At 35.7% G+C, this 27,994-nt stretch overlaps 2 protein-coding genes across 6 annotated transcripts in view; one reads left to right on the top strand and one right to left on the bottom strand.

The window, feature by feature from the left end:
* The window catches only part of Pfas (phosphoribosylformylglycinamidine synthase), a 145,214-nt gene that overhangs the window by 35,021 nt on the left and 82,199 nt on the right, over nt 1-27,994 (top strand). The window contains exon 1 of one of the 5 annotated variants that reach the window (XM_025301589.1): nt 15,748-15,869. The exons of the other annotated variants lie outside the window; for them this stretch is intronic. The gene's annotated coding sequence lies outside the window, so the exon portion shown is untranslated. Of the gene's footprint in view, nt 1-15,747; nt 15,870-27,994 lie in introns of those variants that run through there. 5 annotated transcript variants of the gene reach the window in all.
* LOC112589217 (uncharacterized) lies at nt 5,526-9,436 on the bottom strand. Its single transcript, XM_025301590.1, has 5 exons — nt 8,988-9,436; nt 8,333-8,801; nt 7,261-7,845; nt 6,751-7,077; nt 5,526-6,453 (listed from the first exon to the last, which is right to left on the bottom strand). The coding sequence occupies exons 1-3, from the start codon at nt 9,086-9,088 to the stop codon at nt 7,276-7,278; spliced, it is 1,140 nt and encodes a 379-aa protein (XP_025157375.1). The 5' UTR covers nt 9,089-9,436; the 3' UTR covers nt 5,526-6,453; nt 6,751-7,077; nt 7,261-7,275.

Genomic DNA, 27,994 nt, shown 5'->3' on the forward strand with positions numbered 1-27,994 from the left:
GTTTCGGTTATTATTTCGACCTTTTTCAATTTATTTATTTCGACCTTTTTCAGTAGGAAAGAACTTCACAATATGTACAGAGCTCTTTAGAAGAGGCAGTTTTGTTCTGATCTCTGTACATGCTATGAATTTTTTCTTTCCTTTGCACTTAGGAGGGTTAGAATAATGAATGAAATGTTTGGCTAAAGCTAATCTTGTTTGTAATTGAATCTGCTAATCTGTCTTGTAATTGAAAAATGTTTGCCATTAACATGTGTTTTAATTAGTTTTTTTAATGCTGTTAAATTTGTAGAGCTTTGATAATTTATTTTCTCTGTTTTCTATTTTTTATAGTTCCTTAAATTATGTTTAACACACAAAAATCTTGAAAAAACTAAACCAAAAGAAAACATTTCAAACTAAAGTTATAAGGTTTCGTACATGTGAAGGTATATGATAATAATAATATTATTACGTTATACAAATATTTTCTTAAAGGTTATTTTTAGATTCAATTTATTAAATGGAATGATGTTTCTTCAATACAAAATTATTTCTCTTGTCATTTTGTATATAAAAATACTTAGATAAGATCATTGACAAATAAATATTTTCCGAGAAATTTTACATTTTATCTTCACACTTTTTATTGTATACAAGGTAAGTCAAAAAGATGGGTACCCCGGAATATCTCAGAGGGTTTATGTTTTTAGAATAAATATTATATAAACGAAATAATTATAAACGAAAGTTATAGGATTTCAAGAGGTATATCTATTAGTCTTATCAGTTTGGCTTTGAACGGCGTTGTCAAGGTCAGGTTAAGTCAACTTAATTAAAAAAACCAATTTTTTTATTATATCACCTTTTTCTACCAATTAATTTTAACAATTTTTGTCTGAAACATTTTTTTATTTGTCTAATATTTTTTTCAGATATTTAAGGAAAACTCGATAACTTGTTCAATATTTACTTTACGATATCTTATTAACTGTTTTTCGGAAGATAAAGTGGTACTAGACTTTTTTACTCTATTTGCCTTAAGAATATATTGTTACAATAGCGCCTTGACTTTTATTAATTTGATGATTTTGAAATTTCCAAAGGTCGATAAGTTAACAAAAGGTAAGGAATTATTATAACAATATATTCTTGAGACCAAATAAAGTAAAAAAGTCTAATATTACTTTTTCTTCCGACAAACGGTTAGCGAGATATCGTAAGTTAAATATTGAAAAGTTACCAAGTTTTCTTTAAATATCTCAAAAATATTAGGCAAATAAAAAAATGGATAAAAATGTCGAATAGGGGACCCCGCTCCTATGACTTTGACCTTGACATACGTTTTGTCAAGGCCACCTTCCTGAATAACATGCAAAAGGTTTTACCCGTCGCTCGTTGTTTGTTAAAAAGTTAGCAAAAAAAGTTTGGTTTATATATAAGTTGCAAGTGCGTTTAGTACGGCGCGCTACGCGCCCCCCCTACCTCATCCCTCGCCCCCCGCCCCTTCCCCATCCCTCCCCTATGTACCCTATGTCCCCTACACGCACTTGCAACTTACTACTTTATCTCTATGAGAAAAAGTTGGAAATGGAAATAAAGTTAGATTAGATTACGTTATATTGTAGTTCGACCTGTTCCTGTTCGGGTTGTAAACGAATTCGTAAATATTTGTTTTGAAACGTCTAGAAGTTGTCGCTGTTGTTCTTAGCATTTGGATAATATAGCTCGTTTAGTTATTGGAATGTCTTCATACAGTGAGCATTGTATAACGAATACTTCCAAAATGTGTTTATACGAGTTTATTAATATTACATGCAATTTTGACTCCATGTGGAATTACTTATGTGAAAAGAAAGTTGTTCGCAATAGAATATTGTGTCCTAAATGTAAAAACGAATTGAAATTACTGAATAATGCAGAAAATCATATTTTTCATATACATTACATTATACATATGTACAGATACATTAAATGTTTGAATAAAATTATTTAATTCTGGTAAAAAATTTCTGCACGATGTAACATAACTTAATCTGACCTTATTTTCATTTTTAACTTTTTCCCATACGGATAAAGTCGTAAGATATAAGTGCATTTAGCACGGGGGAAGGGTTGGGAGAGGGGGGGCGCGTAGCGCGCCGTGCTAAATACACTTCCAACTTGTGCGTTTATGAAAATTTTTAGCAATAACTTTTTAACAAACAACGAGCGACGGCTAAAATTTTTTGCACATTACTCAGGAAGGTATTCTTGACAACATATGTCAAGGTCATAGGAGCGGGGTCCCCTATTCGGTATTTTTACCAAAAAATGTTTCAGATAAAAGTTGTTAAAATTAATTGGTAGAAAAAGATGATATAATAAAAATAGGTTTTTTATTAATTAAGTCGACCTTTTTTGATAACGGTGGGGAAATCCATCATGGATACCCCCGCCCCTTGGGGAGGGCGGGGGTTATGCCGGATTCCTACCGGCTAAAATCCCATCGGGATGCCTACCGCTCGGACCGAAGTGGGAGGAGTCAGGGGAACTACACCTGCATTCCCTCCTCGACACCTCGGCCCCAGGGCTCTCCGGGAGCTCCACTCCCAAGTACCGCGCCCCTCCCACGGAAGAAGTCAAGGGCGCAGTGCCCCGGCAGGGCAACCGGCCGGGTTGGCCTTTCGGTCTAAATTATGGAGGGAGAGGATACCCGCCCTCCCTCCTCGCTCCCACCTTTCCCCTTCCCTACTGGGTAAGTAGGGGGGCAGAAATGAGACCTGGCCCCAACTAAGCCCCCCACTCCCCTTCTCTCTGCCATCACCGACGCGCTGTGGGTGGGCAGCTTTAAACCCCCTCACCCACTCCCACCGCTTCGTCGAAGGAGAGCCCGAGGCAGCCGAGGATGCCTCCGAGGGATCGGCGGCTGCTCCTCGGCCGACGCCACCTCAGGCCCTTTCCCCCCGTCGTACCCTGCGACGGGGTCTGGGTCGGCGCTTCCATTCGGCGGCTTCCTTGCGAGACATTACCTCCCGGCAAAAGGAGGCCGCTGCTCCTCATACCTCCTCGCTCCCGCACATTGCTCGCAGCAAGTGCGGGAGCGAGAGGGCCCCCTCTTGGCACCCCACTGCCCGAGCGAGGACACGGCGCAGCGGTTCCCACGCCTGGCATTCCGCCAGAGTGTGCTGTACCGTGTCCTCTCGCACCGGGCAGTGGTGGCATTCCACGGTGGGCTCCCTTCCAATCCGGCGCAGGTACCGACCGAAGCAACCGTGCCCGGTCAGCACCTGCACCAGATGAAAAATGTGTCTGCGTCCCCTCCTGTCCGCCATTTCTGACAGACAGGGGCGGACGGCCTCGGCCATTCGAAGCTCGAATCTCTGGGGGTCTGCCAGTATGGCCGACCACTATTCCAGGACTCGGGCTCTGACCTGGGATCTCAGGGCCCCCAGGTCCCTGGCCGATAAACTCTCCCCTTCCTCGCGGAGCTCCTTCACCCTCCAATAAAGCTTGTGCCTTTCATCGGCTAGAAGCTCCACGGGATGAGGGGGAGCCAACCAGGGCCGTCGCCGCCCTATATGAAATAGTGCGGTAGCCCCGGATCGCCCTCATGACCACCGACCGCATGTCTCCGCGCAGGAGCATTTTGTTGCGGTCGGAGACCATAAGCCGAGGCATCCATATGGGCGCCCCGCAGAGGGTGATCGAGAGCACCACACCGATATAGAGGCGGCGAGGGTGCCATTCTTAACATTATCTAGGGAGAGGAGAGTGTCGTGAACGTGGAGCGTCAGGTAGCTCAGTGGTCTAGAGCAGTCGCCCGGCAAGCGAAAAACCCGGGTTCGATTCCCGGTCTAGCGACTACCACGCTATATTTTTCTCTCTTCGGAACGAAAGTAAGATTCAGGTCCCGAACGCACGGCGTGCCGTCGCCACCTAGTATGCCCTCCTTCTTTCATGGTTTACGGGCCATTAAGTTGACCTTGACCTGATCTTAGCAACGCCATTCTAGGTCAAACTGAGGTTAATAGATAGACCTCTTCAAATCCTTTCGTTCATAACATTTCTTTCAAAAATGTAATCCCTCTGAGATATTCAAGGGTAAATATTATTTAAAATTCGCAAATGGTCGAGGTAAGCACACGCTATTGTCATATTTGTAATACCTCGACCAGGTATAGGCACGTGAACAACACGAATATTAAACACATCAAAATAAATGATCGTTCCTCAATGCACAGGTCGGATAAGACAACTCGGTCGCTTTATCTATTCTATTGTAATCGCGATCGCACGCTTGACGGTTCAAATCGGTAACGACTTCGTTTGACCGAATAAAATCTATTCGGTAAAAGATCGTTATAAGTCAGTTTTCACTTCCGCTCTTGATTAGTTCTTCTAATTGTTCTGATTAGTTCTTAATTAGTTCTAAAACCCGTATTACCTTTGGGCTCATCGCTGAGCCGAACCAGCACGCGGGCGGTCCATCGGGACGCACTTCTTAGCCAGGGCCACCAAACTCCCATGTATTATGTGGGGACAGTGTTTGCGCGCCCTCGCAAATTGGGTACCCTCGTAATCGGAACTAAATATCGATTCTGTACTATATTCTGTACTCAGTCGATAAATATGTTTAATAATACAGAACAAATTTTAACTTTTGTTTCTGTTAAATGGAAATAAGAAGATGACTTTTGTATATTTATTTACGCTGATTTCAAATTTTATTACCATTTTTTATATCGAATATAACTTTTTGTAACACATTTTTGGTATAACGAAATAACAATGATTTTATTAAGTGAATACTTTTTAGTGTTTATTATGTTTGTTGATATACTGATTCTGAATATGAAGTCCGAATGAAAATTAAAATAAAAGTTTTACATAGAGAATTTTACAAGAATTCAGGCGTATATCATTAATTATGAGTTCATTTTCAGATGCAAAAAGAATTTATTTTTGACAACTCTCAGAAAAGAATTATCTTATTTGAATTCCCTGTGCTATGTATTTTACATATTTTACAATATCATTCCATATTATTTGTAGAAATCAAAATAATAATATGAAATGATATTTCTTAATGCATTGATAAGATAATATTGGGCTATAAGTGGAACTTAATGCAGAATGAGGTAGATCTGTTACTGTCTTTAATTTCACACTCACAATCAGTATATCAAAAAATTTAAGAAATAGTAAAAAGTATTTATTAAATATAATCGTTGTTGACCAGTATAATTAAAACTTAAATAGAAATAAAATTTGAAAATTACAAAAGAAAAAATAGATTGTTGTTGTTATAATTAAAATTCATTAAACATTTTGTTTGCAAGTATTAAATATAATATGTCACCACAGTTCTCGAAAAATACAATAACTGATAAATATTAGCCTATGAGAACTTTTTGCCGTTGTTGGGTTGATTTTGTTTACAATTCTTTTTTAAATACCGTTTTGCCATCCTATTAGCTTCATTATACATAAAATTACTAAACCATTCATCTTGCATTTTTCCATTTAAAATGTTATTAATAAATTTACACCATTGTAATATAAAATATTTTGCTATTTCTTTGCTCATAATATTCTTAAGATTGATACAATGCGTCGGCATCAACAATATTTCTGTGTTTAACATATGTATTAATTTGTTTAAAATTTTCGTTTCATGGCAAATATAAGAAAATCTTATTTCTAAAATATCAATTGATTTTTTGATGATTTCTAAAATGAGCTGGCTATTTATCATTTGTTCACATTCTGTGCATTTTCTTAGTAATTCATAACGCATAATATTTTGTAATATTTATATAATATTTTGTAATATTTATATAATATTTTGTAATATTTTCTGCGCGTCTATAAATAAATGTGTATCAGTTGTTTCTGATATTGCAGCTTCTGTACATTCAATATGTTTCTCTTCCTCTGAAATTGTAATTTCATCAACAGAGAACATATTTAATAAAGCTAGCGATGAATTTTCCTCATTTCCTTCACAATTAGATGAAAGCGAATGTCGGGATGTCAAATTTGTCGTAATTAAAGTCTTAAAACAAGCACCAAATTGATACGGAGACGGATTTATGTTCCTATGACCATTATCTCTTATTTGCCTAAAACAGTTTTCAATAGGATCTTGATTGATATATTTTAAATTTAAATGTGAAAATCCGACATTATAGAGCATATTCCATAATAGTTTTGCGCCATTAATAGTCCAGATCCAATTGTGCAAGCATTTTGGGGCATTTCTTCGCAGAGAAATATGATTTATTTTTTCGACAAATTCCATACGTCGAAGTTTGTTACATGCTTCTTGCCAAAAAATAAGATGTTCACTTGTAATACTTATAATGCTGGAAAGTATTTTATCTTTTTTCCCATTAAAGGAATCGAAAAGATCGTCGAAAAATAATATAATTTCTGATGTTGCGACGGCATCTACAGGTAATTGTATTTGGCCTTTTTTAGTATTGACAACACCTGCAATAAAATATACTATTTGAATATAATGCATGTTACATATATATAAATAGCTTCGTAAGTCCAGTAAATGTTATTTTTTTATGCATTATTTTATATATTCAAATTATATTGTATTATATTATTTTTTTATTTGTATAATATTAGTTTTATGTATTTTAGTTATTTATTTTATTTATAATATATATTTTCTTTTATTTATTTATATTATATTATTCTATAATTTTTATTTATTCATATTATATTATTTTTTATTTATCTTTTCTTTTATCTTACTTATGAATAAATGTTTTGTACCTTGATTCAAACTCAATATAATGTCCATGAAATTTGCTACCGTGTGGCTAAGGACTTGAGTCGCATATTTTACTTTCATTTTTGGAATTATATCCATAAAAATATGTTCATCACTTAATTTTGGCATCTGTCTTTGTCTTAAAAGTGAATGTTTATCTATTTCATATGATATTATAATATGAGTCCAAGACGCAAACATTTTATCGTCTTTTTTCTTGTATTTGTCAAGAAGATCTTTTGTTAATAAATTATTACGTACTCCTTTTTGGAGGTGAACATAATCATAAAGCGGAACAATCTCTTGTTCTTTGACTACAAAAGTATTTTCTGTAAATTATTAATAATACATAATAAATATATTTTAAATATTATTTACAATATTATAAAAGAAAAGAAAAAAAATAACAAATGAAAAGAAAATATTAAAAAAAAATTAAAATATTTTGGTATTATGAACACATACATAATTTATAAGTAGTAAAAATGTAAATTTATAACAATTGTACTTACTGGGTTTTTTTATTCTTATCGTTTATGATTGGTTTCCTGAATTAAATAATTTATAGCTGCAATATTAGAGCTTCCTTGATCGCATACAGTTCCGATTGGTTTGAAACCGGATTTTATGATTATCGTCAACCATTCTTTGATCTTACATCTTAAAAGTTGAACTGTATTGGTTGTATTGTTACAAAAGCCGTAACCAATAGGCATATGAGTGCCACGCGTGAGACATCTCATATAAAACACAATCGCATGATCAGCGAATTTACGTATTCGTCTCGTTCCCCAATCCTCAAAACCAATAATTTTGTCTTCTTTTTCGTTATATTGTACGGCAGGTTGTAAGGACATTTCGTCCCAAATTACAATACAATATAAATCTTTTATATCACTGATCTCTTTGGCGACTTGTTTTAGATATTTCGAAATAATATTGTTACATCCAGTATTAATATTAATCTTTTTAAATTGATTATCTAAAGTGGTACTAGATGGACATAATAGATATTTTTCTAAAAAATTGTATGCAGAACGTGATCTGCGATAAATGTTGATGCAAAACATTTTGTCCTGTTCTGTGTAACGTCTTGCCTGTTGTATTAATTAAAATAACTTGAGTACAATAAATGCATGATATCGATCAATGTAAAATAATATTAATATAACATATTAATATTATTCTGCAAGTACTTAAAATATAATTAATTGAAAATATTTATAAATGATAAATATATATAATTGATTGAAAATAATGATCATGAATGCAAAGAATTAATGTTTTTCTTACAATTAAATTAATTATCAATTTGTTATTTGACATTTAATATTATCTCTTTCTTTTTCCTCAATGTAAAAAAAGTAAATATTGTACTTTTCATACATGTATCAAATTCAAACAAAAGAAATTGCAAAATATAGAGCTATTTATACAAAGTGTCATAAGAAAAAGTACAAAATGTTATAAGTAAAGAAAAAGTACAAAATGCTAATAAATAATATAGTAAGTCATGTTATATTAAGCGTAACATTAATTGTAATAAAATTATTGGAACATTACTAGAACTTTGGAATTTTATACCTGTGATGGTACATTATTATTTCTCAATACCATATCTATAAATTGTTGTCGCACAGATGCATTTTTACCGATTCTTCCTTTTTTGTCAGTCGTACTTAATGTTAGTGATTTTTTTTTCTCTTTCATTTGGTTGACTACATATGTCAAACGTCTTTTACTTTTCTTTAATTGTACTATTTTTTCATACAATCTACTGGCCTTTGGAGATAATGCATTTTTTCTTGTGATTTCTCCGAGTTCAGATCTCCTACGTTGATGCTGTATCATATTAATCTTTTTTTGTTGTTGTTGTAGTCGCTGTTTTATTTTTTCTATTTTCTCATTTTGTTCTTGCATTAATTTCATTTGTTCATCCATTCGAACTTCCAACACATGACATTGCTCTTTGCAGGAAGAAATATGAGCAGAACAATTTGTATTTTTACTTGTGCTTTGAGATGTCATATTGAGATCAGTGAGTTGCACAGAGCTGTTAATAGAAGAATAAGAAATTTACTTTCTTCTAACTCTACATTATTATATTACATTATTCATACTTAACAATGTTATATCTTGAGCCATTAATAGACTTTCAATATATCCATTTTGAGCCATTAATAGACTCCGTCAATAAATAACAACTTTGTTTCAGAAATATTGATACTATCAGACTTACCATTCGTTACTGTTTTCTAATTCATTGCAATTTTGTAATTTTTCACAGCTTTGCAATTCTTCATTATTTCTTCTTTCTTCACTATTTTCTGTCTCTTTCATTTCAGATATATTTTGTGGAAAGTCTGTACTTGTTGCAATATGTTTTACATTGTCCTCGTCCACATATATAGAAGGAACTGCAGTAAAGTAAACCTAGTAAAGAACGTTTTATGAGAGTATTATTATAATCACTTTCACGAAAATGTTTATAACAAACTCGCATTTTTTCTATTTCCTTTTCTTCTAACACAGGTGTTATTCGTAAATTTAGGAACCATTGCATTCTACGTTCGATTTTTTTTGGAAATCTATGTGATGGTGCTTTTTTCCCTGAACTACATTCAATAATACAGCACGCTCTTCCTACCATTTTTTCTATAATATTTAATAAATTAATCTTTAAAATATATTTTTAGATTTTACACATATAAAAAAATATATATATCCTTCCTTCCTTATAATATTGTAATATCTACTATATCTATATCTATATCTAATTTCTATCTAGTTATTCTATCTTATATCTAGTTTCTAACTATTCTATCTTATATCTAGTTTCTATATCTAATTTCTCTGAGAGAATATCAGAGAATATATCTCAACGCCGTTCACAATGTTGTCTCAAATCAAAAAGAGTTAAATGGAGTAAAAATAATGCGTATGATCAACACCACTTGAACACCATTTAACAACTACAGTTGACTTTTGTTTCTGATATTTATAGATATCTAGCCTAACCCAACACTGTAGTACACTTTACCGACTGCACATTACGCGTCAAATGTTAGTTCCGAATACGAGGGTACTCAATTTGCGAGGGCGCGCAAACACTGTCTCCTATAATCCCATAAGAGTTTAGTGGCCCTGTTCTTAGCCCATAGACATTGGGTCCTTCGAGGCCATCTTTTTGACTCACCTTGTATATGTGTGTACGTGATGCGTGCGTGCATGTACGTGTATGTGTGTGAGATCTGTTGAAAAAAAGATGATCTTTAAATTTTCGAAGCTGTTCCATTTTGTAGAAAAGTTTTTGGATTACCATTGTAAGATTTTTTTGTATATCATACCAATAGTTATTAGATGAATTTTCTTCCTATTTTTATAGTTCGAAGATACTCCATGTAATAACTCAGCAAACATAGTAATATGCAATATGACATTTATACACATATAATATACATATAATATATACTTTAGTTGGAATTTCTATTCAAACAAATATATATAGTTATACAGGGTGAAGAAAAAACCCCGGGACCCCTGAAAATTTCGAAAAATATACACTTTATAAAAAAATGTTTCAGACAAAAGTTGTATCGTTGAAAAAGATCTATTTACAGATCTTAATAATTTGACCCTGGGTGGCGTCATCAAGATCAGGACAAGGTCACCTCGGATTTTTTAAATGGAACTCCCAATTTTTTATTACATATTCTTATAGCCGTTCTTCAGATCTTTCCAAAGCACTATGGTTTTATTCAATTTGAATAAGCTGTTCCGAAGTTATCGAATTTTTTAAAGTAAGATATCTAGCCAACTAAGGCAAGATTGGAGGATGATCCGGCCAACTAAGGCAAGGTCGGAGTGATCGAGCCAACTAAGACAAGATCAGAGGATGATCCAGCCAACTTGTAAAAATAATTGCGCGACTAACTTCCAGGCGTTGGTTCCTATTTGCTTGTCTTAATTTCGTTGATTGATTTATTTCAGTTATTTATTTATTTGAAGTATTCTGCTGTTCGATGTTTATTTCTTCCATTTACTCATTTAATACTCATTACAGTTTAGTGAATCGCAAACTCGACTGAAATTCCTCCATTTTTTTGAAAATTATTAAAAAACAGTTTGAAGCTAGTTGTAAGCTGACTTAATTGCACTTCATTCCGTGCTCATTATTATTCTTCAGCACTGTCTTTAGAATAACTTTGAATCGATCCAAATATTAATTTAGTCGATTAGACTAAATCTTACCACTTCTGCTCGTCAATATGACAAGTCTTTCAGAACGAAAACGCATATCTTTTTTGATGATGAGAAGATGGGATGATCGACTAAGGTCGTACAATGATGTGAGGCGGCTTTTTAATGAAACTTTTCGTAATCAGGGTAATGCCATTTCAAAATCTACCGTTGAAAGAACGATAAGGCGTTTTCAGGTTAGCTGCTGATTACAGATACATTCAAAAAGCCGTTTCATCTTTTTACGATAGATTAGCTTATTGTCAAACTGTTGATGGCGGACATTTTGGACAATTACTTTAAAGCTTTCAAGTATTGTCTTAGTTGGCCGGACAACTCCCGACCTTGCCTTAGTTGGCTGGATCATCCTCCGATCTTGCCTTAGTTGGCCGGATCATCCTGCGATCTTGCCTTAGTTGGCTGGATCATCCTCCGATCTTGCCTTAGTTGGCTAGATATTTTACTTTAAAAAACTCGATAACTTCGGAACAGCTTATTCAAATTGAATAAAACCATAGTGCTTTGGAAAGATCTGAAGAACGGCTATAAGAATATGTAATAAAAAATTGGGAGTTCCATTTAAAAAATCCGAGGTGATTTTGTCCTGACCTTGATGACGCCACCCAAGGTCAAATTGTTAAGATCGGTAAATAGATCCTTTTCAACGCTACAACTTTTGTCTGAAACATTTTTTTATAAAGTGTACATTTTTCGAAATTTTCAGGGGTTCCGGGGTTTTTTCTTCACCCTGTATAAAAGTAATATACTGGGTGATAAATTTAATTCCTGCTGCTCGCTACTAAAGGATGCCGACTCCAACATTGGCGAGTTTTGACGGTGAAGTCGCATGTTTGTTGTAGTTTAGATATTGCTGAAAGTGATTCAGTCCTCACAGGTTAAATTTCTCGACGCCAAAGAGATTTTCCAATCGGTTGAAAATGAACCGCGATAAGCTGTTTTTCCGACATGTGCTTCTTTACTACTTCGACCTCAAGAAAACCGCAGCTGAAATGCATTGTTTATTATCCGAAATGTGTGGTGATGAAACTCCGTTGTAAAGAACATAGAGTTTGATTTGAGCGTTTTCGAAATGGTGATTTTAACATGAGAGACAAAGAACCTGAACAGCCGAAAAATTTGAAGATGTTGAGTTGCAAGAAAATTGCTCGATGAGAATCCAGCTCAAACGCTTTTAGAATTGTCGAAAACGTTAAATGTTATTCCAATGACTGTTTCAAAACGTTTGCATGCCATGGGAAAAATTCATAAGGAAGGGATATGGCTACTACATGAGTTGTCAGAAAATACTATTTTGAATCGTTTATCTATCGCGATTTCTTTGCTTGCCAGGCAAAAAAAGAGTTTATTGTGGCGTATCGTGATTAGCAATGAAAAATGGATTTATTTTGATAATTCCAAGCGGAGGAAATCATGGGTGGAGCCCGGCCAACCATCCACTTCAATGTCGAAGAAAAATATTCGCGGGCATAAGACCTTGCTCTGCACTTGGTGGGACCAAGAGGATGTGCTGTATTACGAGCTTTCGCGTCCAAATGAAACCGTTACACCTGATCGCTACCAATTACAGCAATTATGTCAATTGAGTAACGGGTTGATACAAAAAAAAACCGTCCATAGCCAACAGTTGATACAAAGTCGCATTCTTTTGCATGATAACGCTCGACTGCATATTGCGACAAGCCTGAAGCAGATACTTCTAAAGCTTGAATGAGAAATCCTCCCACATCCAGCGTGCTCTCCAGACTTTGCATCGGATTATCATCTTTTCTGATCGATGCAATACGCACTTACGGATATACAGGGTGCACGATTTATCTGAAGACATTGAAATATCTCGAGAACTATGCATTGGATAAAAAAAAGTGGTTAATGAAAGTTGTTAGTCTCGAAGGGGGACATCCAATGATATCAAACCTCTTACCCCACCCCCTGGGGGTGGGAGCAACTTTGAAATCTTAAATGGAAACCCCCATTTTTTATTGCAGATACGGATTCTATGCCACAAAATACGTAAATTTTGTCCGAAACTTTTTTTTGATTCGTGATAGATGGCACTGTAATCGCAAAAAATTATATTTTCCGTAATTCCCCAGAAATGATCATTGGATTGAGAAATAAAAAATACCTGTTCAATATTTTTAAAGAACATAATAAAAGTTATTCCCCCCCCATCCTCTCGGGGTAGGGTGGGTGGTAACGTTCAAATCTCAAATGGGAATCCGAATCGAAGAGGGAACTGCTCGACGCGCCACTGTGGGTGTATGGCGAACTACGGCTTATTATAAAAGGCAGTGCAATGCTATCTATCACAAATGAAAAAAATTGTTTCAATAAAAATTTCACATACAATCTAATTCTGCAATGAAAAATGTGGGTCCCCATTTGAGATTTGAACGTTATCACCCACCCTACCCCGAGAGGATGGGGGGGGGAATAACTTTTATTATGTTCTTTAAAAATATTGAACAGGTATTTTTTATTTCTCAATCCAATGATCATTTCTGGAGAATTGCGGAAAATAATTTTTTGCGATTACAGCGCCATCTATCACGAATCAAAAAAAAAGTTTCGGACAAAATTTACGTATTTTGTGGCGTAGAATCCGTATCTGCAATAAAAATGGGGGTTTCCATTTAAGATTTCAAAGTTGCCCCCAACCCCCACCCCCAGGGGGTGGGGTGAGAGGTCGAGTTTGGTATCATTGGATGTCCCCCTTCGAGACTAACAACTTTCATTAACCACTTTTTTTATCCAATGCATAGTTCTCGAGATATTTCAATGTCTTCAGATAAATCGTGCACCCTGTATACTTCTCCAGTTACGAAGAAATCCAAAAATGGGTGGATGTATAGATCACCTTGAAAGACATCGCGTTCTACCATTCGTGAGATTGTCCTGTTGCTGGAGAGATGGGAAAAAGTAGGAAAAAATGGAGAAAATTACTTTGATTAAAGTTCATTCATCTTCCCTTTGAAACAAATCAATTTTGGAGATGAAAAAACGACAGGAATTAAGTTTATCACCTAATATATACGAGGGTAGTCCCAAAAGTATTTGACCTTTTTTTTTGATGACCCAGGTGAAATCCCTTATGGGTACCAACGGACCGTGCGGGCAGTCCGGTGGTTATGACTCGCACCCACTAAAATACCTGGGGGACACCTCCGGCAGGGTGTTACGAGGCGGCCATTGGAATGATTCCTCAGTCCCTCAGCTTAGAAGTACCTAACCTAACAAAGAAAACACAAAAAATTTGGGAAAAAATATCTTTATTTCTCTACATAGTCTCCTTTTAGCTCAATACACTTTTCTCAGCGATGTTCAATAGCTTCGATACCCTGTTTATAGTGGGAATCGTCGAGCTCCTCAAAATAGCCATCAAACCATCTTAGTCCATTGTTTTGACTGTTCCTTTGTCTCAGGTGTGAAGGATGGACCCATGTTTCATCCATGGTTATGAATCGATGCAAAAACTCGGCTTTATTGCTGCGAAACTTCGCCAAACACTCGATTGAAACATCTTCACGTCGCTGTTTTTGTTCCAATCGCGGCACCCATCTTGCTTTCTCATGTTTCTCAAATTTTCAGTCAATATGCGATGTACAGCACTTTTTGAAATGCCTACTATGTCTGCTAACTCGCGTACTTTCAGTCGACGGTCATGCAATACCATTTTGTGGATTTTCTTCACCATTTTTGGCGTAGTCACCTCATTTGGTCGACCACTGCGATGATCGTCTTGGCAGCTCGTACGGCCTCGTTTAAACTCTGCCACCCAATATTTTACTGTTGTAAACGAAGGAGCAGACTCCCCCAGAGTAGAATCTAGCTCCGCTTTGATATTGGTTGGACTGAGGCCTTTCAAATGAAAATACTGTATCACATAACGATGACCAATTTTTTCCATGTTTACAAATTCATTGAGAGCGTTCACTATTGATGGCTGCCAAACAAATACTAAACAACGTAGCGTCGTCAAACTTCAAACTTAAGCTTTATAAGGTTGATACTTTCTACCATAGTCGTTCTTTTCAAACAACAACTCTATCTATACGTCAGGTCAAGTACTTCTGGGACTATTCTCGTACAAAGTGTATTAGAAATTTGTGTATTTTGGATTAATTTAAAAAAATAATGTTTTTGAGAAGAAAATGTTAACTATAAAAGTTTTAGGGTTTAGGAGTGGGTATCTAGTGGTGAGCTTGAACTTATCCTAGGAATCAAATTTAAAGGTCAAATTAGGATCAACTTCAAAATCCCAAATGGAAGAACCAATTTTTTATTATATCACCTTTTTCTCCAATTAATTTGAACAACTTTTGTCTGAAACTTTTTTCTTCTTTGCCTAATATTTTTTTTAGATATTTAACCCTTTGGGTACCGATTTATTTAAAGATTTCTTTACATAACGAAACGAAACGTATTTAATTTGTTGCTATATAGACCCGTATGTAAATGTAATACATTTTACAAAAATATTTATTTATTTTAGTTATATACATAGTTTAAACAAGATGCAAGTTAGTAAGAATTACAAAACAATAATAATAAATAAAAGAAACAAAATTAATTATAAATAGTTTTCAACCAACAACTAAATATAACAAAACGCAAATTACTAATAATTTTGTAGGGTGTGATATTTTTCAAAGCAGGTAGGCAAATGCAGTGGTACTTGGCATTGTTTGCACTGCTATGTAGTCTCGCTCCTAATTTTTTTTATAACAAATACGGCACCTTTTTGTAGGGTGTTGCTTGGACTCGGTTGATGGAATATTCTCCGGAAAGTGTGTCCAATTTTTCGCCTGTAAACAAAGTGGCGTATTGCTATGTGAAGGACGCCCACGGCAATTATAATTTGGTAATGACACTTGCTCCAATAATTCTTCAGCAATGTCTAAGCGACAGGAAACTATGCCTACGTTGTTTGTGCAGTTGATTTTAGAATATAGGATATGTGCATTGTAAATCGCCATATCTATTAGATGAAATGCAATTTTCTTATATCCCTTTACATATTTTCTCATAACAAGGAAGCATGCTAGTATTTGATCATGTTTATCAACACCTCCCATACCTTTATTATAATCAAGCACGCATGATGGTTTTATAATATTTTCGATATTGCCACCTTTCATTTTTCGTCTTTTGCCTATATCTACCAAGTCAACATTTGCATGTTTCGTGCTAAGCATGTAAATATCTTTTTTGTCTTTCCATTTCAATGTCAATAAACCACGACAGGATAACATTTTGCCTTCCCCTTTTTTCAACTTGAATGAAGCAAGCTCTTTTGACATGTGTTTTCTGTTTTTTCGGACAGTTCCAACGACATTTGTATCATTTTTTAGTAAATTTGAAAATAATTGTGGCGATGAATACCAATTATCCATGTATAACGTGCGGCCTTTATTTAGAATAGGTTGTGCCACTTCTATGAAGATACTCTCAGAAGCAAGTGTATCAACTCCCTGTATTTTATCCTTACCAACATAGATTTTGAAGCGAATACTGTTACGTCCTAGAGGAGGAGCGCAACTTTCCGTTCGCGAATAAAGCGAACCTCGTTCATAACCGCGTGCCAGTGAACGGGTCAGGGACCTGACGGGTCCCTTTATTCGGGCACCGACGTACGACGAGCGGTCCGTTTTTCGGTCAGGGACGCGAATCCCTTTATCGGGGATAGGACCATGAGTTGACTGTTGGAAGATGGAGTGGTTTTGAAATTAATTGGTGATAATAACTATTAACAGATTTATTGAAATAAAGATGACAAAATGATATAGCGGTACCGTTTGAATTAGCAAATTTATTATAGTATATAACGGCGCGGTTTGAATTTTACAGATTTATTAAGATAATTATATCTAGACGAATTAGTGTATGTGTGTGTGTGTGTGAGTGTCTGAAATGGAAGAAGAAAAGGATGGGAAAGAGAACGAATATGAATAGGAAGTTAATCAGATGAAGGGGAACGAGAGTGGTATGGCAAATTTAAAGGAGTGGACAGTTCAGAAAAAGAGACGGGAGAATATGAGATTGAAGGGGTAGAAGGAGTGGATGCGCGTGGGGGAGACGAGGGAGCACTAATAGGTAGACGTCGGAGTAGGAAAGGGGGTAGGAGTGTCGGGTCTGGATGAAAGTCTGTTTCAAGTGAAATATTTATAATGGAACGGAGATATTGCAAATGATGTTCGAATTCATATAGATCTCTAGTCCCGTACACCGTCTCAAAGAAACGAAGGACTTGTTGGATGGATACCACTGAATGATGGTAATGGCCCACTAAAACCGGATTTCAAAACAAGGGTGGAGTAAATAAAATAGAAGTAGGAAAGATAAAGTAAAGAAAATGAAAGTTACTACTGATTCAGGATGAGTTGACACAAGCAGAAGTGAAAATGGCGCAGATCTGCGTAGGTGTTCTCGTTTCCAATATTCGTATTCCGATTGAGGCACCAAATAGTCGTTCACTTATATAAAGAGGAAGCCTGCACTTTTTCCAAAATTCGAATGCTTGAATATTTGAATACAAAATATTTGAATGAATTGGAATTCTGAAGATTTGAATCTGAGTCCTAATGCTCAAGATCTGAATATCCGAGTTCTGAATATCTGAGTTCTGAATATCTGCGTGAGAGTGCGAGTCTGAGCTTTTTCGTTTCCGTGTTCTTCTGTTTGCGGAGGCGGATTACCGCGGTTTTTATATCAATGATCGGAGGCAGAAGCTATCAGGGTGGGTAGAGAGATAGCCCTTTTAGGGAGGGGTGAAGACCTAAGGAGAACCCAATGAAGTTAAAGATTTTGTTACTAATTTTTATTATTGGTCCTGGTTGACAGTAGTGGAAAAAAGTCTTAGCTATTAGCGAAGTTAAAAGACATCGTGGGAGGAGACAGTTAGTTTTAGAAGACGTGAATATAGATGGGATAAGGGGTGGAGCGTGGATGTCTCATAGTTTTGGGTGGATAGGTTATGATTAGGCGCGACAAGTGTGATGGTGGTGGATTTTTGTGAGATAGAGAAATGTATACAAGTGGCCAGCTGGAAAAGTCAAGATGTCGTAAATCAAGGGTTGAGATCAGATTTATAACCATCGGTGAAGTAGGCTTTGTTGGTTGACTGATAGGGCACATATGGTTTTGGATTGGGAAGATGTATAAGTTTCAAGTTTTAGAGCAGGGATGCTCTGAGTTGCTTTGTTTTACTGAAGGTTTGTTAGCGCGGAGTTTCAAATTTTTATAGCTAGGACGACGGACACACTTGGTGAACACTACCCAGATATAAACTTTAAACGAAGACGTGTAGATTTTTACAACAGGGCACTGTTTCCTGTTATGAAATTTTTCCGAATCGCCTTTCATTTGGCGCGACGGCTGTCCGCCAGATGGATCTGTTTCTTAATTTATATTTACTACATGGGCTGAAAAGTCTTTGGCCTGACATATAGATGGCGCCACAAACTAAAAATCCTTATATTTCCTATAGAGTACCAACCTTAACTTAGATGCTGTAAAAATTTCATGATATTTCGTTGACTCGTGTACAAGTTATAGCTTTCGAAGTGACGTTACCTCTGAATTTATCTTTACTATGGAAAAAAGTGAATTTCGTGTTTTGATTAAACATTGCTTCCTGATGGGAAAAAACACTGTTGAAGCAAAGGCATGGCTTGATAAATGTTACGGCACATCTGCCCCACCGAATTCAACCATCAAATATTGGTTTGCTGAGTTTCGTCGTAACCGTACGAGCACAAATGATGCACCACGTTCAGGAAGGCCAAATGAGGCAGTTACTCCAGAAAACATTCAGAAAATCAGTGAAATCGTGTTGAATGACCGCAAAATGAAATTGAGTGAGCTAGCTAACATCATAGGCATCTCAAAGGAACGCGTTGGTCATATCATTCATGAATATTTACACATGAAAAAGCTTTGCGCGCGTTGGGTGCCGCGTTTTTTGACAATTGAGCAAAAAGCGGAACGTGTTCGACTTTCAAAGCAAAATCTGGCCCTGTTTAACCGCAATAAGAAGGAGTTTTTGCGTCGATTTGTCACAATGGATGAAACATGGATCCATCACTACACACCGGAGTCCAATCGGCAGTCAGCGGAGTGGTTATTGCCTGGTGAAAGCCGTCCGAAGCACCCGAAGACACAACAATCAGCCGGCAAGGTTTTGGCCAGTATTTTTTGGGATGCGCATAATATAATATTCATTGATTGTCTTGAACATGGTAAAACTATCAATAAAGAATATTACTGTACATTACTGGATCGATTGGACGACGAGGTCAAGGTCAAACGGCCACATTTGGCAAAGAAAAAAATTTTGTTTCACCAAGACAATGCTCCAGCTCACTCGGTTCGCGATACGACCGATAAATTAAAGAAATTGCGCTATGAATTGGTCCCGCATCCCGCGTATTCTCCAGACCTGGCCCCCAGTGACTATTTCCTTTTTTCCCGACTGAAGCAGTGGCTCGCTGGTAAAAGATTTTACTCGAATGAGGAGGTCAAGTTGGAAACAAATGCCTATTTTGAGGGACTTGACACTGAGCACTATAAGACCGGCATCGAAATGTTAGCGGACCGTTACACTAAGTGCATTACTCTAAATGGAGATTATGTCGAGGAATAAAACACTTTTTTCATTAAAAAAATCGTTTTTTCATTGTTAAGCCAAAGACTTTTCAGCCCATGTAGTATATATGTATATATTCCTATTATAGTTATATTAGGAGAATATAAATCCGCGAGAGGAAAAGACAATTTTGTTAGTTAAATCTGCAGGACGTAACAAATACAATAACCTGATGAAGATTCACAAAGTTTGTAGAATTTTATGCCAAATCGTGCTTATTTAGAGGGGTTGAATTAAATATAACTCAATCGTCCTTTGAACTTCATAAGTGATTCATCAACAGATACTTCACTCTCTGGAGTATAAATATGAAAGAATATATTATTCAAGTAATCCACTATATTTCTAATCTTTCTTATTCTATCATCTTTATTTGTTCTTTCATTATCTGTAAAATGCAGGAAACTTGAAATATCAGAAAACCTATCCCGTGGCATAGTGTTTGCAAAAACTGGAGTATTTATAATATTTCTTTTAGACCAATACATATGCAGTTTTAATTTTTTTACTTGAGACATCAAAATGCATAATGCAATATATGCTTTTATTTCATCTGAACTTACAGGAAACCATCTTTGGTTTCTTTTTTTGCAGAACCTTCTTTTTCTATCATTTGTCTGGCATATCTACTTGTCTCTTCTGTTATATCCCAAAAATCTTCAGTTAGGACTTGCTTCAACACTTTCAAAGGCGAGGGGAATTACTACTTCTTCGCAGGCACAAAGAACTGATTCCAGCGATGTCAGAAAAATGTTTTATATCAGCTACATTTTCTTTTTCTTCCCATTTCCATTCCTCTTGCAATGGTTCATCAGAAGATTCACTATCACTGCTCGATAAGACTCTCGCGCATCTTCGTCGTATTGGTTGTATTTCACTATCATCACTGTCATTGTCTAATTCGCTATTATCTTCACTTCCTAATTCACTAATTGAAGAATCACTATAAAATTCTTCATCAAATTGCTCAAAATCACTTTCATTGCCATCTTCATGAAATGCAGTTTTTATTTCCGACATTATGGAATAGAGTGCTTATAAATGAATCGCTAAATATCGTTCAAACAATCTCAGTTTGATACACGCAAGGTTAGAGCGTCATGCGATACTGACAACTCAACAAACTGTGTTTACTGCCGACGTAGGATAACGCCTGCGCCGCCCGCTTCGTTCGCTCACACAGGACAGGGCAAACCTTGTTTTAAATGAAATGACGAGTCGGACTCGTCAATTGTTACTACGCTAAAACATGCGCATGACGAGTATCAGCCGTCAAATGTACCCAAAGGGTTAAGAAAAGCTTAGTAACTTTTTCAATATTTAGTTTACGATATTTCCGTAACTATTTGTCAGAAGAAAAAATGGGGTTCTAGACTTTTTTACTCTATTTGATCTTAAGAATATGCTGTTTTAATAGTGTCCTAATTTTTGTTAACATGATGATCTTTAATATCATCAAGTTAACAAAAGTTAAAGTATTATTGTAATAGTTTCTTTTTGAGAACAAATAGAGTAAAAATGTCTAGAACCCCACTTTTTTCCGACAAATAATTATCTAGATATCATAAGCTGAATATTGAAAAAGTTACTAGCTTTTCCTTAAATATTTAAAAATGTATTAGGTAAATAAACAGTTGTTTGAGACAAAAGTTATTTCAGTTAATTGGATTAATGGGATAAATTAGAGAAAAAAATTATATTGTAAAGATAGATCTTCCCATTTACGATTTTAAAGTTGACCTTGATTTAACCTCTAAATTTAATCTTTAAGTCAAGTTCAAATTCAAGTGCCCATTTCTATTGTACATGTGTCAATGTTTTCTGTAAATTGAGGGTTGGAATCGTTTATCCATGCATTATTGTAGTTTGTCCATCCAAGGAAATCAAGTAATTAACAAAACAAATTAAAATACTTGACTATAACCGTTCTATGTACATGTGTCAAAGTTTTCTGTAGATTGAGGGTTGGAATTGTTTGTCCATCCGCTGCTTTCGTTTATCCATGCTTTATTGTCGTTTGTCCACCTGAAGGAACCGAGTAATTAACAAAAAAAGGGATATATACTTGAGAACATACTTGAGATACTTGAGAACAATCGCTCCACGTGCATGTATCAAAGTTTTCTGTAGATTGAAGTTTGGAACCGTTTGTTCACCCGTTGCTTTCGTTTGTCCAAGGACTGTTGTTGTTTATCCACCCAAGGGAATCGAGTAATTAACAAAAAAACTAAAATACTTCACTACAACCGCTCTACTAACCCACAATCTAGAAAAAACTTTGACACATGTACGTAGAGCGGTTGTAGGAAAGTAATATTTTAATTTTTTTGTTAATTCCTCGATTCCGTTTGGTGAACAAACGACAATAATATATGGACAAACGAAAGCAATGGGTAGACAAACGATTCCAACCCTCTATCTACAGAAAATTTTGACATATGTACATAGAACAGTTATAGTCAAGTTTTTTGATTTTTTTTGTTAATTACTCGGTTCCCTTGGGTGGACAAACGACAATAATGCATGGACAAACGAAAGCAACTGGTGGACAAACGACCGCAGTGCTTAATTTTCAGAAAAGTGTTCTTGTAAGCAAATTGCTGTTTCTTATTTTCTTTATTTAACTATACATAGAACAGTTATAGTCAAGCATCCTTACTAATTTTTATAAAAATTCGTATCTGGGGTGTCAATTCCATATACATTCAATTTTTTAATTTGCTTATAACTTACTTTTTAATGGGGGACATACAAAAATTTTGGTTGGACAAATCGTGGACAATCCAGCGGTGTTTTGAAATTGGAGAAATTTTTTCATGAGAGTGCTGGTATCGAAATTTCTTTTGCTCATAACTCTTTTTTGAAAGGTGCACAAATGAAAATTTTTGTTGGACAAACGTGGACAAATCATGGACAATTCAGCTTTGAAATTGAAGAAATATTTTCATGGGGGTGCTGGTGTCGAAACTTTTATTTGCTCATAACTTTTTTTTGAGAGGTGGACAAATGAAAATTTGTGTTGGATAAATATGGACAAATCGTGGACAAACGAATGCTACCTGTGATTTATGAAAATTTGAATTTGGGAATGCCAGCTTCACAGAGCTCACTTTACCAACATACCGTTTTATGTGCGTAATAATAATGAGGAAATACGCTCAATTTCTAATAAATGAAGTAACAATTCAATAATTTTAAAACATAAAAGACGCAGAAAATAAAACCATATAATAACACAGAAAGATCACATTTTGAGCTGTATTTCTATTGATTATTATAAATATATCTTCTTATTGTTTAATGTTACAAAATTTAAATCTTTAATTAATTATGTGCTAATATTGTGGTATTTAATTGAAATAGAGTGCATTTCTTCTATTTACGTGCATAAAAAGGTATGTTCATAAAGTGCAATTATACAAAGTAAGCAATAAAATGTTACAACTCAAAATTTCTAAAATGGCTAGATGGAGTTTAATGCTTTTAGATTCGGTCTTCTCGTCTCGATGTGCCCTTTACGTAGATTTATTTTTATTTCCGCAATCATCCCTGGCGTGGGAGGCATCAACTTCGTTTTTTTAAATAACATCACCAAAAAATTTTAACATTAGTGGGTTCTAGATTGAAAGAGAAATCATGTTATTCGAAAAAATTGTTTCTAAAATTATTAATTTCCGTGCTAGAATCGATTGAAATGTTTCGGGGCACGGAACTTTAAGCGTTCATATATAACGGATTCACTCACCGATTTTCATTCTATTTACTACTTAATGATCGAATATATTCAGGGTCATCGAAAAGTATCGGACCCCCCTAATATCTTCAGTTAGAATGTATTTTGGAGAAAATATCCAATAGCAAAGTTGTATGGTTTCAGGCCGAGAGTAAGCTGATGACCTTGATTTTGACCTTGACCATGTCCTTCAAGGTCATTTCAAAGTCAACCTTATTTTTTTAAATAAAACCCCCAACATTTTATTGCATATTATTATAGCTCATTTGGAGAGCTTTCCAAAAAACTATAATAAAACATTTTTTCATTAAGTACTTTTTGAGTTATAAAGGTTTGAAGTTAACAATTTGTTAAGTGGTGTGTGATTCCGGCCAGTTAAGGCAAGAGTGGTGTGTGATTCCGACCAGTTAAGGCAAGAGTGGTGTGTGATTCCGACCTGTTAAGGCAAGAGTAGTCTGTGATTCCGGCCAGTTAAGGCAAGAGTGGTGTTTGATTCCGGCCAGTTAAGGCAAGAATGGTGTATGATTCCGATCAGATAAGGCGAATTTCATTCCAATTGGTCAGCTTGGGCAAAATATTCAATTGTACCAAACAATTCACAACAAATGTTCAAATTGTTGCCCTTCAACAGCCTGGCAATGTGCTAATCTGTTATAAACAGCTGAACCCGCATTCCGGAACGTTTCTGGCGGTATTAGTTCTATCTCTCGAGTTATTCTCCCTCTTAAATCATTTAAATCTTGAGGCTTGGTGGCATAAACTTTACTTTTCAAGTAATCTCACAAAAAAAAGTCAAGTGGGGTCAAGTCCGGAGACCGAAGTAGCCACTCAATATGACCCCTTCGCCTTATCCACCTATTCTGAAAGACGTCATTCAAATATTGACGGACAATGACAATGAGGTGGAACTCCATCCTGTTGGAAATAAATTTCATCCATATTTCCACCAACTATGTCTCGAATAGCTGGAACAATTTGTTCGCGAAGCATGACTGTGTATACTTGTGCTGTCAAATTGCCTTCAATGAAGAAAGGGCCAACTGGTCTACCATTCAGAATACCAGCTCATACGTTAACTTTTTGTGGATATTGGGTATGATTGTCTCTTTTCCAGTGAGGATTAACGTCACTCCAGTATCTACAATTGTGTCTATTTACATTTCCAGTCAGTTCAAATGTTGCCTCATCAGAGAAAACAATATTATTAAGTAATAGGGGATCGTCGACAATCATCTCCATCATAAGATCACAAAATTCGATGCGTCTATCAAAATCGTCTTCGGACAACTCTTGGACCAAATGGAGTTTGTATGGATGCCATTTATTCAATTTCAGAATTTTATTGACAGATGCATGACCGACTTCGTGTTCTTGTGTAACGCAATTGATGGAAATGTGGGGGGACTATCAACGAAAGACTATAAAACATCTAATGCCTTATCATTATTTGTTGCTGTTTTACGTCTACCAGATCTTGGGCGGCTTTTAACGCTACCAATATCCTCGAAACGTTGAATAGTACGGATTACAGTACTTTTGGAAATCCTATTATTTTCATTCCGAAAATTTTCATTAAATAATCGCGTTACTGTTTTATACCCTCTTTGTTGATCTCCCCCCATCCTCACATCATTAACAGTGTTATTCGATCACTTTCAGAAAGCTCCGCCATTCTTAATTACAGCAAAGAAGAATTAATCAGGTAAGTGATAGGAAATTGATCTAAACAATTAAGTAAACAAAAATACTAATTATTAAGTGTTGGTCCAACTATCGATTTGTTTATTTCAACCAGCACTAGCAAAAAGCTCGTTGAGCAACTGAAAATCTAATAGATCAATTATATTTACGAAAAAATTCTGGGTTATTGGAAGCAAAATGAAGATGTTTGGGACAATCAGTTGAAGCGCAATGGCTTCTTTTGTTACAGAAATAATTTTTGGGGCTGTTCGTTTTCGTCCACGAGGTGACTGCTGCTCTCTAAGAAGAAGACAGTACTGCATCAAAGATTCAAATCAGTGATCCGCATTGTTTGCTCAAGAGCTTGTATTACTATTGGTGCTTGCGAGAGAGAGATAATAAAGATCGGTCCCGCCAACGCTTTCGGGCAGATTCCCGCTAACGCCTTCGAACATCACGCATTCGAGCAGCTTCTCGCGATCACCTTCGGGCAGTTTTCCGCCATAGCCTACTAGCATAACCACTTGAAACCGTACAACTTTGCTATTGAACATTTTTCCAAAAAGCATTCTTACTGAAAATATTAGGGGGAGCCGATACTTTTCGATTAATGTATTTTCTTTAAACCAATTAATTGGTCTCATTATATCGCGCACAAAAGTATTAAGGTTATAATTACTGAAAACTAAATAATATTTTACAAGATATTTTACATTTTGTGTCAAAAAATTGATAACTTCAAACCTTTATAACTCGAAAAGTACTTAATGAAAAAATGTTTCATTATAGTGTTTTGGAAAGCTCTTGAGATAAGCTATAAGAATATGCAATAAAATGTTGGGGGTTCCATTAAAAAAAGGTTGACCTTGAAATGACCTTGAAGGACATGGTCGAGATCAAAGTCAAGGTCATCATCTTACTCCCCGCTTGAAACCATATAACTTTGCTATTGGATATTTCCTCCAAAATGCATTCTAACTGAAGATATTAGGGGGGTCCGATACTTTTCGATGACTTTGTATATAGGAATCGCAATGTAGAAATCGTTTGCCCTTATACATTAATTACATTATATGAATCTTATGTGTTTCATTGCCAATAACAACGGCGTTAAAATAGAAAAAGAACAGAACGCGCTTGACCACGGAAAGGAAAACATTCTCTGTAAAGTTACTAAATATATTTTATATTTAAAAGTGTGAAAATTCGTCTGATCTTTTACGCAATTCAAGATACCGTAAGATTTAATCTTACAAAATTTGGGGGCTCGTCCGGGATAGGCGAAACGTCATCGTGAGTTTCAAACAGTCGGTGATAGTCGCGCAGTTTAACAGAAGTTGTACAAAAAACCGGTTGTACAGAGGAATAATTATACAGTCGTGAAGCTGAAACTTATAGTTGTAAAGTCGATATAAAGTTGTTCAGTGAAAAGTCAAGCTGATCGTTTGTAGAAGATGGCCAGTTGTGAACCGGAAAACCAAGGAACTAACGATAATGGTGGCGAGACGGATGCAGGAGACGGAATGAATTCCGTAGAAACGACCACAAAAAACAAAAGAGCTAAGTCGCAAAAGATGAAGAAGCAATCTGATCGAAATGTAGATGAAATGAAGATAACGGATTTTAAAAATGCTTTGAGACGACTAAATTTGCCAACCATTGAAAATAAAGCCGAATTAAAGAAAAGATTTCAAGATGCTTGTGAGAGACAGCAATCATTGCAAAGAGCAAGTGAAAATTTTGTTAACGTCAACAACGACGTAAAAGATATTGCGAGCGAAGAATCATCGGAGAGTGGCGATGCATCGGATGATGAGAATATGAGTAATAAGGAAGGAAGGAAGAAATGGAAAACACAAGACGATCGAAGAAAATTAATAGGAAAGAAAATTAATAGGAAATCTGCGATAATGCGAAAATGCGACGAAGATACTGCGGGAAAACAGCGCTTGCATGCAAAAAAGGAGAGAACATTGTCATCCGAAGATACTGACGATATAAGTGGAAGTGAATCATCTGACAGCGATTATTCGCAAAAAAGGGATTTTCACAGAGGTCAGTGTAGACGTAATAATTTTACGATAAAAGATGTAGAAGAAACTCTCACGTATTTTTCAGGTGATGATATAATAAATTATCGATTGAAAAGTGGATCTCTGAGTTCGAGGATATGAGTGAGTTGTTACAATGGGGCAATTTACAAATGTTAATATATGATAAACGCATGTTGACAGGATCGGCCAAGCAATTTATATCCTTTGAAAAGAGTCACTTCGTGGAATATTTAATCTTAAACATTGATTAAAGTAAGAATTTTCAGTTAAATTAAATAGTGCTGCTGTTCATAGTCAATTATTTAAACGACGTCTTCAGGCTGGCGAAACTAGCCGCCAATACATCTATTCCATGCAGGAAATAGCTAGACAGACTGATATCGAAGAAGATGCTTTACTTCAATATATAATTGATGGAATTCCTGATGATGAAGCCAACAAAACAATTTTACATAATTCTCGCATGATACACGAGTTGAAGAAGAATTTTGAGATTTATGACCGAATGAAAGAGAAAATACAGCGAAAGAAAATTGGGACAAAGAAGATTGTTACGTCCTGCTGACTCAGCGGACCCTAGGCTTCTTTTATAAATATCGGGAAATCGAATTTATTACTTATCATATGGTCGAATGCGCTCAGGCATGATACCACACGACGATATCTCTGGAATTTTCGATACCCCGAAAATACTAACAATCTTGAACCAACTCCTGTCCTATTTCCCACGCGCTTAACCATTAATAACAGTACCGCGACATCGTTCTTAGAAATATCGATATTTACTTCTTAAGATAGCTGCCACGTTTTTTTTATTTACAAAAGACTTTCGAAATCCTCTTATTGCCACATGCATCTTATCTCCTATAAAATAA

This window comes from Harpegnathos saltator, unplaced genomic scaffold, assembly GCF_003227715.2.
Source record: "Harpegnathos saltator strain DR-91 unplaced genomic scaffold, Hsal_v8.6 scaffold433, whole genome shotgun sequence".
In the NCBI taxonomy this organism is placed as follows: domain Eukaryota; kingdom Metazoa; phylum Arthropoda; class Insecta; order Hymenoptera; family Formicidae; genus Harpegnathos; species Harpegnathos saltator.

What these genes read in the sequence shown, in the direction of transcription:
- LOC112589217 (XM_025301590.1), bottom strand. Translation starts at nt 9,088, where the DNA reads ATGAAAGAGACAGAAAATAGTGAAGAAAGAAGAAATAATGAAGAATTG. An exon ending in TTAGAAAACAGTAACGAATG is followed by an intron (nt 8,802 to 8,987) that starts GTAAGTCTGATA and finishes TTCTATTAACAG; the next exon opens with CTCTGTGCAACTCACTGATC. An exon ending in ATAATAATGTACCATCACAG is followed by an intron (nt 7,846 to 8,332) that starts GTATAAAATTCC and finishes TTAATACAACAG; the next exon opens with GCAAGACGTTACACAGAACA.